This window comes from Euphorbia lathyris, chromosome 4, assembly GCF_963576675.1.
Source record: "Euphorbia lathyris chromosome 4, ddEupLath1.1, whole genome shotgun sequence".
NCBI classification, from domain to species: domain Eukaryota; kingdom Viridiplantae; phylum Streptophyta; class Magnoliopsida; order Malpighiales; family Euphorbiaceae; genus Euphorbia; species Euphorbia lathyris.
This window is the reverse complement of record NC_088913.1, coordinates 97,343,464-97,359,987: the sequence shown is the minus strand read 5'-3', so window position 1 is coordinate 97,359,987 and position 16,524 is coordinate 97,343,464. Positions and strand designations below refer to the sequence as shown.

Here is a 16,524-nt window from a genome sequence, read left to right as displayed (position 1 = left end):
CTCTTGGAATTTTCTATTTTGAGGCCGTTAACGATCATTTTGAAGCGTTGAGTGGCCACTCGTGTTAAAAAGCGTAAAATTTAGGAATCATACCTTTAATAATTAAAGTTTAATGGTCATAATATTAAAATAGATAAAGTTCAGTGGCCATGGGTGTAATTTACCAAAACAAAAAAAAAGAAAGACACCAATTGCCGGGAAGTATAGCCGAAAACAATGTCCCTCCAACCTCGTTTTTGAATTTGAAACTCAGCTCTCTCTCACGTTGTTTACCTTCTTTCTTATTATTACCAAATCATATTTCCATTTCTTACTTCATGCGCGCCTCCTTCTTCAATTCAAAATTATCCCCTTTCTTTCCATTACAGATCTCTTTTTGCTCATACCCATTTGAAAAATCAATCTACTTTGATTGATCTTTTCTGAGTTTCATTAGAGGGTTTCTGATTAAACCCTTGAATTTGAAGTGGGGTTTAAGTTTTTTTCAAATTTGGTCATCTGGGTGAGGAGAAAGTCGTGCACTTTGAACTGGGTGTTTGGTTGATAATGAAGAAACCAATCAATTTAGGGTTCCTCAGATCTGATCGAGCGGTCGGTGATTATGTTTGTTTAGTGGTTTTGGGGAAATTCATGTTTTATGTTTCTCTAATTGTTTGTTCTGTTTTTTTAGGTCACTGGAGATAAACGATGCAGTGATGCATTGGGGGAGAAACAGGAAATTGTTCGTAAACGGAGTAAATTGAGAGATCTTCAACCTGTATTGAGGTCTGAAGGTAATTCATTTTCCTTTAAAGCAGTGATGGATTTAGGATTCATTTATATGAGGTGTTTATGGTTATTTCTCGTGATTTATGGATGCTAAATTGATGTTTTTGGTTGTTTTTATGTAAAAAATTAAAGTCCAGTACAAGGTTTCTATGGAATTTTCGGCGTTTTCGGGTGGCTAGTGGGTGCTCAAGCTCCTCTAGTGAGGTGGTTATGGTTGTCTCTCGATTTATTTGTGCTAAATTGATGTTTTTGGTTGTTTTTATATGAAAAATTAAAGTCCGGTACAAGATTTCTATGGGATTTTCTGCGTTTTCGGGTGACTAGTATGTGCTCAAGCTCCTCTAGTGAGGTGTTTATGGTTGTCTCTCGATTTATGGATGCTAAATTGATGTTTTTGGTTGTTTTTATATAAAAAAATTGAAGTCGGGTACAAGGATTCTATGGAATTTTTGGCGTTTTCGGGTGACTAGTGGGCGCTTAAGCCCCCTAGCTCCCTGTGGATCCGTCCCTGGTTTAAAGATGCGTACTTTATTCATTCTATTGGGTTAATTTGTCTGCCGATTCTTCCTTGACATGAGGTGTTTATGGTTGTCTCTCGTGATTTATAGGCGCTAAATTGATGTTTTTGGGTGTTTTTACATAAAAATTGAAGTCCTGTAAACAGTTTCCATGTAATTTTCTGGGTTTTCGGGCGACTAGTGGGTGCTCAAGCCCCTCTAGCTTCTCGTGGATCCGTCCGTGGTTTAAAGATGCTTACTTTATTCATTCTATTGGGTTAATTTGTTTACCAATTCTTCCTTGTTTTTAATTTCCAAAAGGGTAGGTTTCGTTATCTATGTTGCATGAAAACGGAGTTGGGAAACGTTATTTCTAGAAAAATATAGGTAGAAACGGAGACAAACTGAAAACGGATATGAAATGTGTAAACCCTAATGAAAAGGAGTTTCCGTGCAACCTAGTTCATTTTACTTTAAAGCAATGACGGATTTAGGATTCATTGCTATGAGGTGTTTAGCCCCCTAGATCTGTCCCTGGTTTAAAGATGCGTACTTTATTCATTCTATTGGGTTAATTTGTCTGCCAATTCTTCATTGTTTTTAATTTCCAAAAGGGTAGCTTTCGTTATCTATGTTGCACGAAAATGGAGTTGGGAAACGTTATTTCTAGAAAAATATAGCTAGAAACGGGAACAAACTGAAAACGTGTAAACCCTAGCGAAAAGGAGTTTCAACATAGTTCATTATGTTTTTGTCTTAAAAGATTGCCTTTGCTCTTCAATTTTATAGGAAGTATGAGCTTTCAAGCTTAAAAACATAGCTAAACGGACTCCGGAACGTTAGACATAGCTAGAAGCGGAAACAAACTGAAAAACGGATATGAAATGTGTAAACCCTAGCGAAAAGGAGTTTCCGTGCAACATGGTTCATTATGTTTTTGTCTTGAAAGATTGCCTTTGCTCTTCAATTTTATAGGTAGTACGAGCTTTCAAGCTTAAAAACATAGCTAAACTGACTCCGGAAACGTTATTTCTTAAAAAACATAGCTAGAAATGGAAACGAACTGAAAAACGGATATGAATTGCTTAAACTCCTACTAAAGAGGAGTTTTCATGCAACATATTTCATCATGTTTTTGTCTTGAAAGATTGCCTTTGCTCTTCAATTTTATGAGCTTAAAAACATAGCTAAACGGACTCCGGAAACATTATTTCTAAAAGAACCTAGCTAGAAACGGAAAGAAACTGAAAAACGGATATGAAATGCGTAAATTCTAACTTATGTTTTTATTGTTTAATGCCACAGAAAACAGCACGGGTGATTTCAAAATCGGAGAAGCTACTGATAAACTTCAGTTGGGTGGAGAAATTTCCCAAATGCGAAGAGACGGAAGTGCAATTGAACTCAATAGACCGCTCGATCTCAACACCGATGTTCGCGTTACTTTTTCTGCTAGCGGCTCGGGATGTGCAAAGAAGTATGACACAGAACATTATGGTGATAAGTGTGTATCCGCCGCAGGGATTGGGTTGGATCTAAATGCAGAAGATGATACTAGCTCCGAGCATCATGATTCGTTCTATTCATCAAAAACCGATGATCATTTGAAGTCGAGAAGGGATGCTTCTGAGTGCGGTAGTACTTCTGGTCCGGTAGAGCAGAAAGATTCATTGAGACTTTGGAAAGAGATGAAGGAAAATGGTTTTCTCTCATCTTCTTCTCTAGTAGGCAGCGGCGGTTCTGCTCAAACGAGTCTAATCTCATCTATACACGGAGGGATTCCAATGCCGAAACAACGTGGTCGAAAAAGCAAGAGTGAAGTTCTTAAGAAAAACATGGAGCTTGCGAAGAAGGAACAAGTCGATAGGTTCACGAAGATTGCTGCTCCGAGTGGACTATTAAACGGACTAAACCCGGGTATTATCAATCATGTGAGGAACAAAAAACAAGTTCATTCCATTATAGAAGCTTTAGTCCGGTCTGAAAAACCCGATCAAGATAAGCATCAAATAACCGAAACTAAACAAACCTGTAATGTTACTCATTCAGGTGCTCATCAATTCAGTTGTTCTCAACCGAGTGGAGTTTCGCTTATGGTTTCGGGGTACAAGGAAATCGGAGGATGCAATGTGCTTAGTAGAGGGAATCTATGCAGCACCATCGACTATGGTTCCGACAAGAATTTGGTCTCGCACTCTACTGCAGTTTTAGGCAACGAAGCAGCATTAGGCTTGAGACTTTCGTCAATGAGAGACGATTCAAGGACTTGCTCGAACGAGGAATCGATAAATGCCAATAGCGTTTCTTCGCTTTCCGTACGAGGTGAAGAGAATCTGTAATTTAATATGTTCATTCACTTAACAGTAGTTTCGGATCAGCCTATTTTAACGCTCTTTCTGAACTTTTCAGCTGCAAGCGTTGCTTCGCAATGGCTTGAGCTTCTTCATCAAGACATCAAAGGACGCCTTTCAGGTAACGTTTGTAGCGTATGCACTAGATCGTAGAATATTCTGTGAATGAAATGTGCGTTTTGTTTTGCAGCATTGCGGCGTAGTAAGAAGAGAGTCCGAGCTGTAATTTCTACCGAGTTACCTTTCTTAATATCGAAAGAATTCACTTCCAATCAAGAGAATGATCCTTGCGTATTGAAAAATTTGTCCGACGGACAGTCTAGTAATACGGTAGCTGCTATGCATCAAACGAGATGGAGAACGTTGTTCGATCAGATGGATAAAGCGCTTTCTGATGAAGAGAAACAACTTGTAAGAATGAGAAGATTATTCAGTTTCATATGAACTGAGAAAATCGTATTTTGATATTTTCGGTCTAAATTGCAGGAAAGTTGGTTCAGCAAAGTAAAAGAAATGCAACTGCACTGTGATCAGGGGCTGCAAAGTCTGCAATGGAGCACGGGTTTCAGTTTCCTACAGCAACAAACGTCGGAAAATTGCACCAGGTGAAGTTTTTATGTACCGAAAATTCTTTTTTTGCTTGCTGCTGGTGTTCACTATCTATTAATGGCATATGCGACTCTTATTTTGAATCATCTGCGTTGCCGTAAACAGTGAATGCCGTGTTTTATGTGCTCTGTAGCTTTATTTGTAGGGGCGTAAAGAACACGTAAATATAGCAGGAAAGAATTGCTAATTAAACTAATGTTTGGTTTCTATGTTGCACGGATACGGAAAAAGTTATTTCTAAAACATAACCTTCATAAAATAGCCTTCAAACAAAAGCGGACATGACACGAAATGCAGAAACTTTACTAAAGAGAAGTGTCCGTGCAACATAGCTTGGTTTAAATGAGTTACTACATTAAGAAATGGTATTGCTATTTACCGCCTCCATGTGGACAATTTTACCCTTTTCATAAAAAAATTGAAAACTGAAAATTTGGATTTTTGGGAGAATCGGCCAAATTTTGGCCTAGACGGATGCCGGATCCGCCCAGCCAATGGCCAGGAGGATGCAGCATCCACCCAGCCAATGGCCAGGTGGATGCAGCATCCTCCGCCTGGCCATTGGTTGGGCGGATTTCTGCATTCATAATGTCAAACTATGCTTCTTTACTTCATAATGCGGAACATTCATCCCCGAGAATAATTAAGCGAAGATTCGATTATCTTTTCGCCAATTTGACATTAAGAAATCATGTTCATGCCAAACAACGATTGCGTGTTTTATGTCTCTTGTAGGGCCGTAAAGAACACGTAAATATAGCAGGAAAGATTTGCTAATTATACTAATGCTTGGTTTCTATGTTGCACGGACTCGGAAAACTTAATTCTAAAACATAACCTTTGTAAAATAGCCTTCAAAACATGGACATGAACACGAAATGCAGAAACTCTACTAAAGAGGAGTGTCCGTGCAACATAGCTTGGTTTAAATGAGTTAAACTATGCTTCTTTACTTCATAATACGAACATTCATCACTGAGAATGTTTAATTGAAGATTCGATTATCTTTTCACCAATTTGACACCCTGCTCACGAACAATCCAATCGTGAAAGGAACATTCTATAAACATGTTTTTCATTTACGCTTTTTCTGTGGTGCAGAATCCGACAACCAGATAGCTCGGAGAGGGACTTAGCAGTTAGAGCGGCTGCAGCTTCTATCTATTCAACCTGCAGTTTTTTGATGTCGAAGGAGAATGTGTCGTGCTGCTGATGTTTTTTACCTGATTTCGGACATGGAAACTGCCCCTTTTCGGCTTTTCCATTTACCAAACTCGTGATTAGAATGCTACAACATTAGAAATTTACATTTCAACATTGTTTCTCTTCTGATTTAGCTATATCAGAATAGTCATAGAATCTGATTATTTGAACTCTTAGTTGCATAATGACACATTGACTGATGACTTGCTCGGTTTTTCCGATGTATTTTTTCGTTCTGTGGTTTGCTCGGAATGCAGATTCGTTTTCGATTATTTTTGTTGTTTGATCATGATCTTTCCTTCTTTGATTTTGGAGATGGGTATTTGGTTATGTTGCACAGAAACTCATCTTCAATAACGTTTGGCAACGGAAACATCTGGAAACTAGTGTGATATCCATTTCCGTTTCCGTGAAACATAGATCTTTCTGATGCAGAATCCAAGTCAAAGCTTTTAACAGATAACAAGCAAAATCTGCCAGCTTTGTCGGACTTTATAGTATTTATGTCCAGAGTTCACTGTAAAAGTGTCAAATCAGGTTGCTACTAGGGGTGGGTACGGTTCGGTAAAATATGGTGATTTGAAAATCTCTAAAATTGTATATAATAAGTCAATGATACAATTCGGTCTTAAAGAAATTGTCAACGGTTCAATTTAGTTTTGGAATTTTTTTTCCCAAATATTTGGTCCAATTCTAATAATATTAGGAATTTGAAAATCTCCAAAATTGTACTTAATTTAAATTAATGATATAATTTGGTTTGGTCGTAAAGAAAAAGTCAATGGTGCAATATAATTCTAGATCTTCTTATTCGGTTTGGTTCAAGATCTCCAAGATCTACACTTAGTCCTAGTTACTGTTGCTGATATTTATTAGGGATAATTTCAAAAATAACCCTTGTATTTTCGCTGATTTACAAGAGTCTCTTTTTTTTTTTTTTGTGAAAAATGATTGAGGTTCTTGGATGTTTGTAAAATCAAGGACTTTTAGGTTGACATTGTCAATTTAAACATTAATAACCTCAAAATAAGAAAAAGCAGATATTACGTTTAAGAGATAAAATTGCTCTTAACTGACGATATTATAAGTATTGTTATAATTTCAAAAATCAAATCTCAATACCAGTCCATAGAAGTCCGTCTAAATATATATGTATAGCTTTTAATAATGAAAAATTAAATTTATACTTAAAAATAAATAGTAATATATAAATATATAAAATTTATTAATTAATATCGCTGGACCGGTCCGTACTATTTTTATAAATTCCAAATCTGTCCAAAAAAGAGGTGGGCTTTAGCGGACCTAGACCAAACTGGATCTAGAGCAAATTATCATGTCCAAGTCCGATCCACGGGACACAGGTCTGGGCGGATCAGGTAGGTACCCAAACCTGCGAACAAGTCTACTATAAATAAAAGGGATAATGGCGAATTTTGATTCTAAAATTATTAAAAAAATCAATTTTGCTATCTTCATACAAAACACTTCAATTTTGCTGTCATTGTAAAAGTCATCATTTACTTAGGTAAAATTAAAGCTTAATACATATTTTTGTACTTGTAAAAAAATCAATTGCTCCCTTATGCTTTGAAAAAGCTCTATTAACTCCTTAAACTTGTTTAAAATGATCAATTAACTCTTTAAAAAAATACTTATTAACCTCCTGAACTTTTTTAAAGTGATCTATTACCCTCATAAACTTGTTTAAAGTTTACACATTTCAACGTTTTCAAAATCTCTCCTTACATGGATTTTAAGGAGTTAACTGTTCATTTTAGATAAATATAGGAGTTAATAGAATATTTTTAAAGTTTAAGGGTCAGTTGATATTTTGAGACAAATTCAGGGGCGCAAAATGTATTAAGCCTAAAATTAAACTATATTTTCTTAGAGTAAAAAGTTACCCTGAAGTTTTTAGGGTATATTACATTCATAGTCTCTAAACTTTGCACTAACTTTAATTGTGCTATTGAACTTCAAAAATTGAACATTGTGGCTTTGAATTTTACCTTTTACCAACGTAATGACTCATTTTAATTTTGACCACGTCAAATTGAAATGATCTCAAAATTTTGAAAAAAAAAAATCTAAAATCTAAAATTGTTTAGAATCATATTTCTCCATAGAACCATAATTTTTAATTTTTCAAATCATAATTTTTAAATGATCTAAATAATCATTTTTTCTCCCCTAATCAAACAACGCGTAAATGGTTTGAAAACTCCAAAATTCAAGAATTAAAGTCATCCAAAATAGACATGTTCACGGGCCTAGGTACCCGCCCAGACCCGTGTCATCTGGGCTTGACTTGGACATGAAAATTTATCTCTAGGCCCAATCCGGCCTAGGTTCACTAAAGCCTGTCTCTTTCTTGGACGGGTTAGGGATTTATAAAAATAGCACGAGCCGATATTAATATTAATTAATAAATTTATATATAAATATTTACTTTTAAGTATAAATTTAATTTTTTATTACTAAAATCTATACATATATATTTAGGTGGGCTTATATGGGCTGAGCTTGCGATTTGATTTTTGAACTCGAGTCTAGCCCGGTCTGAGCCCGTTTGAATTAACAGCGGACTGAGTTGTGCTTGAACTGAGCATTTTTAAACAAAAGCTCGTTGGACCCGGCCCGAGCCCAACCCATCAACTGGTCTAGTCCAAAATAACATTTGTACGAGTTCTATAATGGAGAGTGATACTATTGGATGTATAATATTGATCTAACATTAAAAGGAGTCTTAATATTCTGTTTTGAAGTTCAAATATCATAATTAAAATAAGTGCAAAATTTGGGAACCATGGATGTAATTTACCCAAGTTCTAAGTAATTTAAAATTGGCTCAATACATCGAGAGTCTCTTGAACTTGTCCCAAAAACTTGATTGACCTCTTAAACTTATAAAATGTCTCGTTAACCCCCTCAACTTGCTTAGAATAACTTATGGTCACATTGATTTATTTAAAGTGACCTATTAGCCATCTGAACTTGATTATAGTGATCCATTTGTCCACTGAACTTGTTTAAAGTGATAAAACATTTCAATTTGTCTAAATCTGTAAAAAAAATCAAAACTTAAAAAATAAAAGCCTAATTTGTGATTCTAAGTTTTTAAAACAAATTAACTTTCGGTTTTGTACATCTTTATGACGTTTTTACAGATTTAAGGACTTAATCATGATATTTTAAACAAGTTTAAGAAGCTAATGAGACACTATGTAAATCCAAGAAGCAAATAAATTTTTTGGACAAGTTCAGAAGGCAATTGATGTATTAAGCCTTTAAAATTAGACTATTTTTATATTATAAGGATAAAATTAATCCGTTTTTTATATTTTTTTAGAAAATATAAAGATATAATTAAGGCTTAATACAATGTTTAACTTGTCCAAAAAGCTTGATTGACCCTCTGAATTTTCAAAGTTCCTAATAGCTTCATCAATTTGCATAAAATATTCAGCTAATCCCTTAAACTTATATAAAATGTAATCAATTGACTACTCGGTTGCAAAAAAAATAAATAAATACGGAAGATGTATTCCACGCATCTTAGAATGTTATTACATAATTCAAAAATAGATTAAAAAGGGAGTTATTAATTGTTCAACTATAAAACTTATCTTTGCTGATATTAAAACCGTATACTCCCGATCTTGGTCGTTTTACTTTTTTTAAGACGCGTGCAATACATTTTCCGCATTTAACTTACTTTTTTGCAACTAAGTGATTAATTGATTACATTTTGTGCAAATTCATGGGACTAGCTGAACATTTTATGTAAATTGAGGGCCTATCAGGACACTTTAAAAGTTCAAGGGACTAATCAATTTTTTGAACAAGTTCAAGAGGCAAATGATGTATTAAGCTCTTATATTATTTAGAAAATATTCTTTAACACATCTCTGTTTCTTAAAATTTAATATTTATTAGAAAATATTGTTTCTCAGGTGTTTGTTTTTTATATGCAGCATAACAATTATTTTGAGTATGACTCTAATAGAGCGGATCAGAAACCAATCTTTGACTTACTAATGCTTGGTTCGTTAAAAAGTTAACAAACTCGAGTTCAACATCTTATTCCTGAGCTGCTCATGAGCTCGTTAATTAATTACGTTCTACTCAAATCAAGTCGGGCCTAACTTTGACCTGCTTATGCTCGGCTCATTAAAAAAATTGACAAGCTTGAGCTCAACATCTTATTCTTGAGCTGCTCCCGATCTCGTTAATTCTATTCATGAACTTCGCTTGCGAACAACTCATTAATTATATTTATTTAATTTTTTATAATACAAAATTATATAAGTTTTGAAACCTACAAAACTAAAATTTACACAATTATATTGTTTTAAATTTCCTCCTTTATCAAACCAAAGTTGCTCACAAACGTGTTTACGAACATTATAATCAAGCTTTTTCATGAACCTGTAACCGAGCTTGCTCGTGAGCTTTCGAGCCGGGTTTCATCATGCTCAAACTCGGCTCATTTGTAAATTGAGTCGAACACGGCCGAGCTTTTATCGAGTCAAACATCATGAACGACTCGACTCATTTACAATCCTAATTTGGGCTAAGCATGGATCTTGGAGATCCATGAACCGAACCGAATACTCAAGTAAAAAAAATCTAAAATTGGATTGACTTTAGAATCGAATCAAACCGAATCATATCATTGACTTAAATTAGTACAATTCTGGAAATTTTCGAATTCCTAATATTACTGAATAAAAATGTTGGAGATTCTGAAGCTGGACCGAATATCCGAAAAGATCCAGAACCGGATTAAACCGTTAATTTTTTCATTAGGACCGAACTGAATTGTATAGTCAAAGATTAATATAAAAAATATTACTGGCTTTAACTATCAGCTTACACTTTTAATTCAAATAGTTTCCTAATATATACCTGACATATAAAATTTTGGAGATTTTCCGAATTATACCGAACCGTACTCACGCCTAGCCCAAATTTTGAGGGACATAAACATCACTTGAATATAAACACAGTGGCAACAATATAGGCAAAATCTCAAATCACCATTTCAGAGTTCCTTAGATGACACTGTAACAGGGCTTACTATAATTTACAAAAAGCCTTTGATATTTTGCCTATTTTAAGGAATACACTTAAACAAAAAGAGTGCAAGCAAGAAAACCTGTAAGTTAGTTTAAGTCTGTGAATATACACTTCCCTAATAATATTGCTTCCTCATTTTGTGTATAAAATCATCTTCAGAGCCAATTTGGTGCCATTTTGCTTGACATCACCTTAGATGACGGGTCATCGGAAACTTTCGCCAACGATCGGTACTGCAATTTTACACTTTCCGCGTTGTCTAATGTCTTCACGACGTACCTGTAAATAAGAACAATTTTAGTTTATCAAACTAAGGTCGGATATACTATGTTACAAGGAAACTCCTCTTTAGTAGCGTTTATGCATTTCATATCCGCTTTTCAGTTTGTTTATGTTCTTTTTAGAAATAACGTTTCCGGAGTCTGTTTAGCTAAAGCTTGAAAGCTCATACTTCCTATAAAATTGAAGAGCAAAGGCAATCTTTCAAAACAAAAACATAATGAACTATGTTGCACAATAACTCCTGTTCGGTAACGCATTTCATATCCGTTTTTCAGTTTGTTTCCATTTCTAGCGTGTTTTTTCAGAAATAACGTTTCTGGAGTCCGTTTAGCTATGTTTTTAAGCTTGAAAGCTCATACTTCCGATAAAATTGAAGAGCAAAGGCAATCTTTCAAGACAAAAATATAATGAACTATGTTGCAAAACTCCTTTTCATTAGCGTTTACGCATTTCATATCCGTTTTTCAGTTTGTTTCCATGTCTAGCTATGTTTGTTTAGAAATACCGTTTCCGGAGTCGGTTTAGCTACGTTTTTAAGCTTGAAAGCTCATACTTCCAATAAAATTGAAGAGCAAAGGCAATTTTTCAAGACAAGAACATAATGAACTATGTTGCACGGAAACTCCTCTTTGGTAGCCTTTACGCATTTCATATCCGTTTTTCAGTTTGTTTCCGTATCTAGCTATGTTTTTTTCAGAAACGGAGTCCATTTAGTATGTTTTTAAGCTTGAAAGCTCATATTTCCTATAAAATTGAAGAGCAAAGGCAATCTTTCAAGACAAAAACATAATGAAATCGAAACTCCGTTTCAGTAGCATTTACTCATTTCATATCTGTTTTTCAGTTTGTTTCCATTTCTAGCTATGTTTTTTTAGAAATAACGTTTCCGGATTCCGTTTCTGTGCAACATAGCGGATATCTCAATTGTCAAAGTTTTAATTAGAACTAATAGAGGGATCGGACGTGGATCCTAACACGTCATTGAGCTTTATGTACTACTTATTAAGTTATTTCATCTTCAAATCAAACTGTATTACGAGGAAATCAATTCGACAAAAAAAAAAAAGCAGCAGATTTCTTATCTATAAGCTGTCCTAACATTGAACAGCTAAGGTAAATATATTGAACAAAATTCATATCAGTGCTCTATTATTTCTGAGTATATATTAAACCTTTAAACTATGCGAAGGTGAAATTCTAGCAGAGAAAAAAAGAAAGTGACGAACCATCCATTTAAACATTGTGTTGTCACGATAGCCTCGCGTCCAACAAACCGCTGTGGTGTTCTCTTGTTTCCCTGATTCATTTAATCGCTTAAGATCAGTTTCAATTAACTACTAATAGAGAGAACAAAACTAGGAATTTTTCTGTTGAAAACAAACCTTTATAATTACACGGTCTGCTACAGAAAACGGGAACTGCACACCTCGACTCCCCATTCCGTTTGAATCACCAAAACTACCCTTGTCCTACACGACAGAAAAACAATAACACACTTAGATAAACTGCTGAAAACATTAATAAGGGCAGTTGTAGCTGGAATATTTATGTACTCTACGGACAACATGAGCCGAAATAAACAAAATGAAGTGGTAGCGAACTTAGGAACCAAAATAGCAATATATGCCAAGTGAGAATGCTGAAAAACGAAGAAAAATGAGAAACACCTCAGCTCTCATAAATAGGCAGCTCAATTGTTCTTTTCTGTATATTATACTATTTACCGAGTCATATGCTTAAAAAGTCCGAGGTATGAAAAAGACAAACCTGGTCAAACCTCTCTCTCCTCCTTTTGGAAACCCGATAAAATTGTAACTCTTCTTCCCTGCGAAACGCCTGAACTGCAGCTCGGAGAGCTATACAGGGTACAATGAGAAAAGACGACAGATAAGACAAATGAGAATTATGACATGATACACCAAGTCGTCTTTTATACTTGACTTATCATAGTCCCTCGCCCTCTTTTATTTTTTTAGCCATATCTCTCAATAGGCAAGAGGGCAAGCCTTGAAGCAACGGTAAACATTGTTGTCGTGTGACCAAGAGGTCACGGGTTCGAGTCTTAGGAGCAGCCTCTTGCTAAAAATATTGGCAGGGGAATACACTCTTGTGGTGGGACCCTTTCCCGGACCCTCGCTTAGCGAGGATGCGTAGTGCACCGGGCCGCCCTTTTTATCTCTCAATAGGCAACAACCTTTTTGTTCTGAGGACGACATTATATTTGAAGTGGAACAACTATGCCAAGAAATCACTACTTACAGAGATTAGGAGCAATTGAGTCCTCAGATACCGATTGTGAACACGTGTAGCAAGCTTTCTGAAAAAAGGTAGCAGAAACTAAAATAAAAATCATGTTCGTAAAATGATAGACACAAAAATATGCATAGATATTGAGCAGAATTTCGAAAGGAGCATACTGCCAAGAAACTGGACAGAAGGCTAACATGAAAGCACATCTCATACACCTCATCCTTAAATTAAAGATGTCGGTGAAAATCATATAGTGAATAACGGGGTTGATAAGGGGAAGAAAAAGCCACTTAATTTCTGATACATTAAAAGAAAAACAGTTAAAGGAATAGCTTATAAACATATTCGACGCTTAATATGGACATTTATATAGACTATTTGCTAAAAATTCATTACGGGTCGTGAGAAAATGATACTGAATCCAATAAGCTGCTTCTCCTAATGGATGCAGTGGCACAAAAAATAGGATACTTGTGGCCCAATAAGCTGCTTCTCCTAATGGATGCAGTGGCACAAACCAAAAATTTAACCGCTACCAGATTGTTATGAACGAGCTGTTACTGATTTAGAGTCCTAATTAGTATTATGTTTTAGAGTCCTAATTACTAGTCTATTATTTTAGTTTATCTCTTTAATAGTTACCATTTAGGATAGGTCTTGATTTCCGCAATTAGTGGTCATTTTCTATTCCTAATTAGTTGCTGATTTTCTAAGCTTTCCTATTTTGTTGCTGCTGCCGACGCGGTCCTTGTTAGGTTGTAACTGTGTCTCTTCTATTTAAAGGGAAGATAATTAATAAAATAGTCATCAGTTGAAAATCCAATTAAAACCTTAAGAGATCGCGGAGTTCTCTCTTAACGAGCTCCTAACAATTTTGAGATCGTGGGGTTCTCTCTTAGTTTTCAACAAGATAGGTACGAGAAGGAAGACTTTTAAGCATTCTTTCCTAGAGGATTTTAGGGTACAGGGTACCATAACCAGATTCCAAACCCGTGTTCATAACACAGGTACTACATTAACTTTTTCCACACAACAGTTAATAGAAAGAGAATAATTTCTAAAACAACTAAGAACTAACCATTCTGATAATATGTTGTATTCCACCTGCTCCAAATGAATGTCCACAAGGCAATATCATTGCATCATCCATTAGAGCTCCCCTGAATCCAAAAGCTAACATAAATATGTAACAGAAGTAAAAACACTAGCAAGTAGGATATCCGAAATGAGAGCAACAGAACGACATAGAAAACCTAAACAAGGCAAAGACAACGCACCCTTAACTCAAGCAAAACTTCAGTAACAACGCTCATATGCACTGTTATTAGAATCTTACAATTCACAGCCAATCATACGATTCGATTCGGCTCGATTTCGAGCCGGATCTATAGGGCAAATCTAAATTACAACAGAATCTTATAATTCGGGATTCGAATCATACAATTCGATTCAATTCAGCTCTATTTCAAGCCGGATCTTCATCAACGTTCATCAAAAACTTCAACAACACTAACTACTAAACTCACTCTCCTCTAGTCCGATTGTTATTTATCAAGTTATCAACTCAAACTAGTTCCATTATCAAGTTGGCAACAAGGCAAAAACAAAAGAGTCGGAAACTCAAACTGTCCATCTCCACTAAGTTATAAACAGAGTCCGATTTGTGAATTAGTTTTATTAGGATTACATTTGCATTAGATTTGAATTCTGAGTACTTGCTTCATATGATTACCCTTTTCACATTAAAATTGCATTTCCAGACTAATATTCGATAATATTTTATTTTTTATCATGAATTTGAACTTTTGATTCACGAGTCGATTTGACAACTATGGCGCACCCTTAAGCAAAATTTCAGTAACAACACTCCCTATGAATGTAAAGAATACGTCTTAGTTTCATGCACATTACATAGTTTGACAAAGAAATGAAATCTGAACATAAAATCAATAACACTTACGTTGCAGGATCTGATAGAATAGCTCTCAAAGATTCTCCAGATTCACTTGAAAGTGAAGAACCTTCTTTTCTTCCGCTAAAACCACAACTATTATCCAAACTAATATCCTTTCCCCCACTACCAGACCCATCAGTCGCCTGCAAATACTGAGAATAATACACATCACCATCTGGTACGGCTATGGTCACTCCATTATTCCCACCTCCATCTTTTAGTACCATCGCCTCTCTACTGCTCCCTACGAATCAAAACTTTTAATGCCCGAAAAGCAAGAGAAAATAGAAATTCAGAAATGGAAAGAAATTGACTACATGAATTATACTTACCAAAAGAAGAATGTTGTTTGAGCTTTCCGTTTCCTAATTTATCTATATTACCCGAATTCCTTGCGTCCATGGAAGTACCAGTACCAGTACAAGTGGTACTGTTATTTGTATTGATTTTGCCGTTATTGTTACTTTTACTTGTAGTATTATCAACACCGACCAGTGTCTGTACATCATGGTCACCATTGCCACAATCCACATCATCATCATCGACATCTTCGTCGTCGTCGTCATCGCCGTCAGATTCATCATCGCTGGAACCGTTTCCGTTTCCGTTGACGTTCCAATTACGATTATCCCGGTACATATTGCGCGAGAATTGAGGGGCGGCCTGGTGAGGGGAGAAGAAACGGTCGTTGGCGGCAGAATTGGAAGAAGAGGAGAAAAGCTTTTCGTCGATGAAACCAGTGAGTTCCCGAGTAGTGATTTTGGAAGGTGGATCGCCTCCGACACGGCGCTGGGGAGGGCCACAGTTGAAGCGTAAGGAGTCGTCTTGGAAGACAAGCTGTGAATTGAGGCCATTTTGGGGAGGAACTATGGATATTTCTTCTGCAGACATGATTTTAGAGGTGAAATTACATGAAATTGGAACCCTAATTTCGATGAATTGAGCTTCGAAGTGTTCTTCAGCTGAGAATTCGAGTTTGAGAGTGGGGAAGGAAATTCACAGAGGCGAAAAGAGGACGACAATGTCAGAAACGGTGTCGTTTTTGTCGGTCCAAAGACGATGTCGTTTTCTGCATATACTGAATTGTTTAGATTTCTGTTATTTCAGGTGGTGGTCACGCCTGCAACCAGATACAGGTAAAGGACGGACAATAGGTGGACGGCCTATGTGGTTATTTTCCACGTCAGCATTCGTTAGATAGGATTTGCTAAAGTTTGAAGGCTTTTAAAGATATTGATTTGAGTTGTAAAGTTGTTCAATTTATATTTAGAAGTTTATTTTAAATTAATTTATTAAAAACTGTTGATTTAAGGAGTCAAATTATAACAAAAATGATGTGATTTTTATGTATTTACATGTAAAGAAATATACTAGTACTTATTTTATTAAAGAAAAATATGTGTTTGACATTGTTGGTGACAAGATTGAATCCGGATGATAATGTTCCGATGAAGGCAGTAATTCTTTCTATGCTTGAGGGCCAAATACCCAAATAAAAAAAATTATAATTGAATTAAACAGTTGACTT

At 35.5% G+C, this 16,524-nt stretch overlaps 2 protein-coding genes across 2 annotated transcripts; one reads left to right on the top strand and one right to left on the bottom strand.

Moving 5' to 3' along the window:
• Window positions 1-221: 221 nt before the first annotated feature.
• On the top strand, window positions 222-5,694 carry LOC136228031 (uncharacterized). Its single transcript, XM_066016858.1, has 7 exons — window positions 222-591; window positions 671-773; window positions 2,571-3,587; window positions 3,675-3,737; window positions 3,807-4,027; window positions 4,103-4,221; window positions 5,327-5,694. Exons 1-7 carry the CDS (start codon window positions 547-549, stop codon window positions 5,436-5,438), a joined length of 1,680 nt encoding a protein of 559 aa, XP_065872930.1. The 5' UTR covers window positions 222-546; the 3' UTR covers window positions 5,439-5,694.
• A 4,716-nt stretch (window positions 5,695-10,410) lies between these two features.
• Window positions 10,411-16,065, bottom strand: LOC136227908 (U-box domain-containing protein 62). Its single transcript, XM_066016703.1, has 8 exons — window positions 15,329-16,065; window positions 15,003-15,240; window positions 14,121-14,202; window positions 13,052-13,109; window positions 12,560-12,648; window positions 12,175-12,261; window positions 12,019-12,089; window positions 10,411-10,789 (listed from the first exon to the last, which is right to left on the bottom strand). Exons 1-8 carry the CDS (start codon window positions 15,885-15,887, stop codon window positions 10,666-10,668), a joined length of 1,308 nt encoding a protein of 435 aa, XP_065872775.1. The 5' UTR covers window positions 15,888-16,065; the 3' UTR covers window positions 10,411-10,665.
• Window positions 16,066-16,524: the final 459 nt, after the last annotated feature.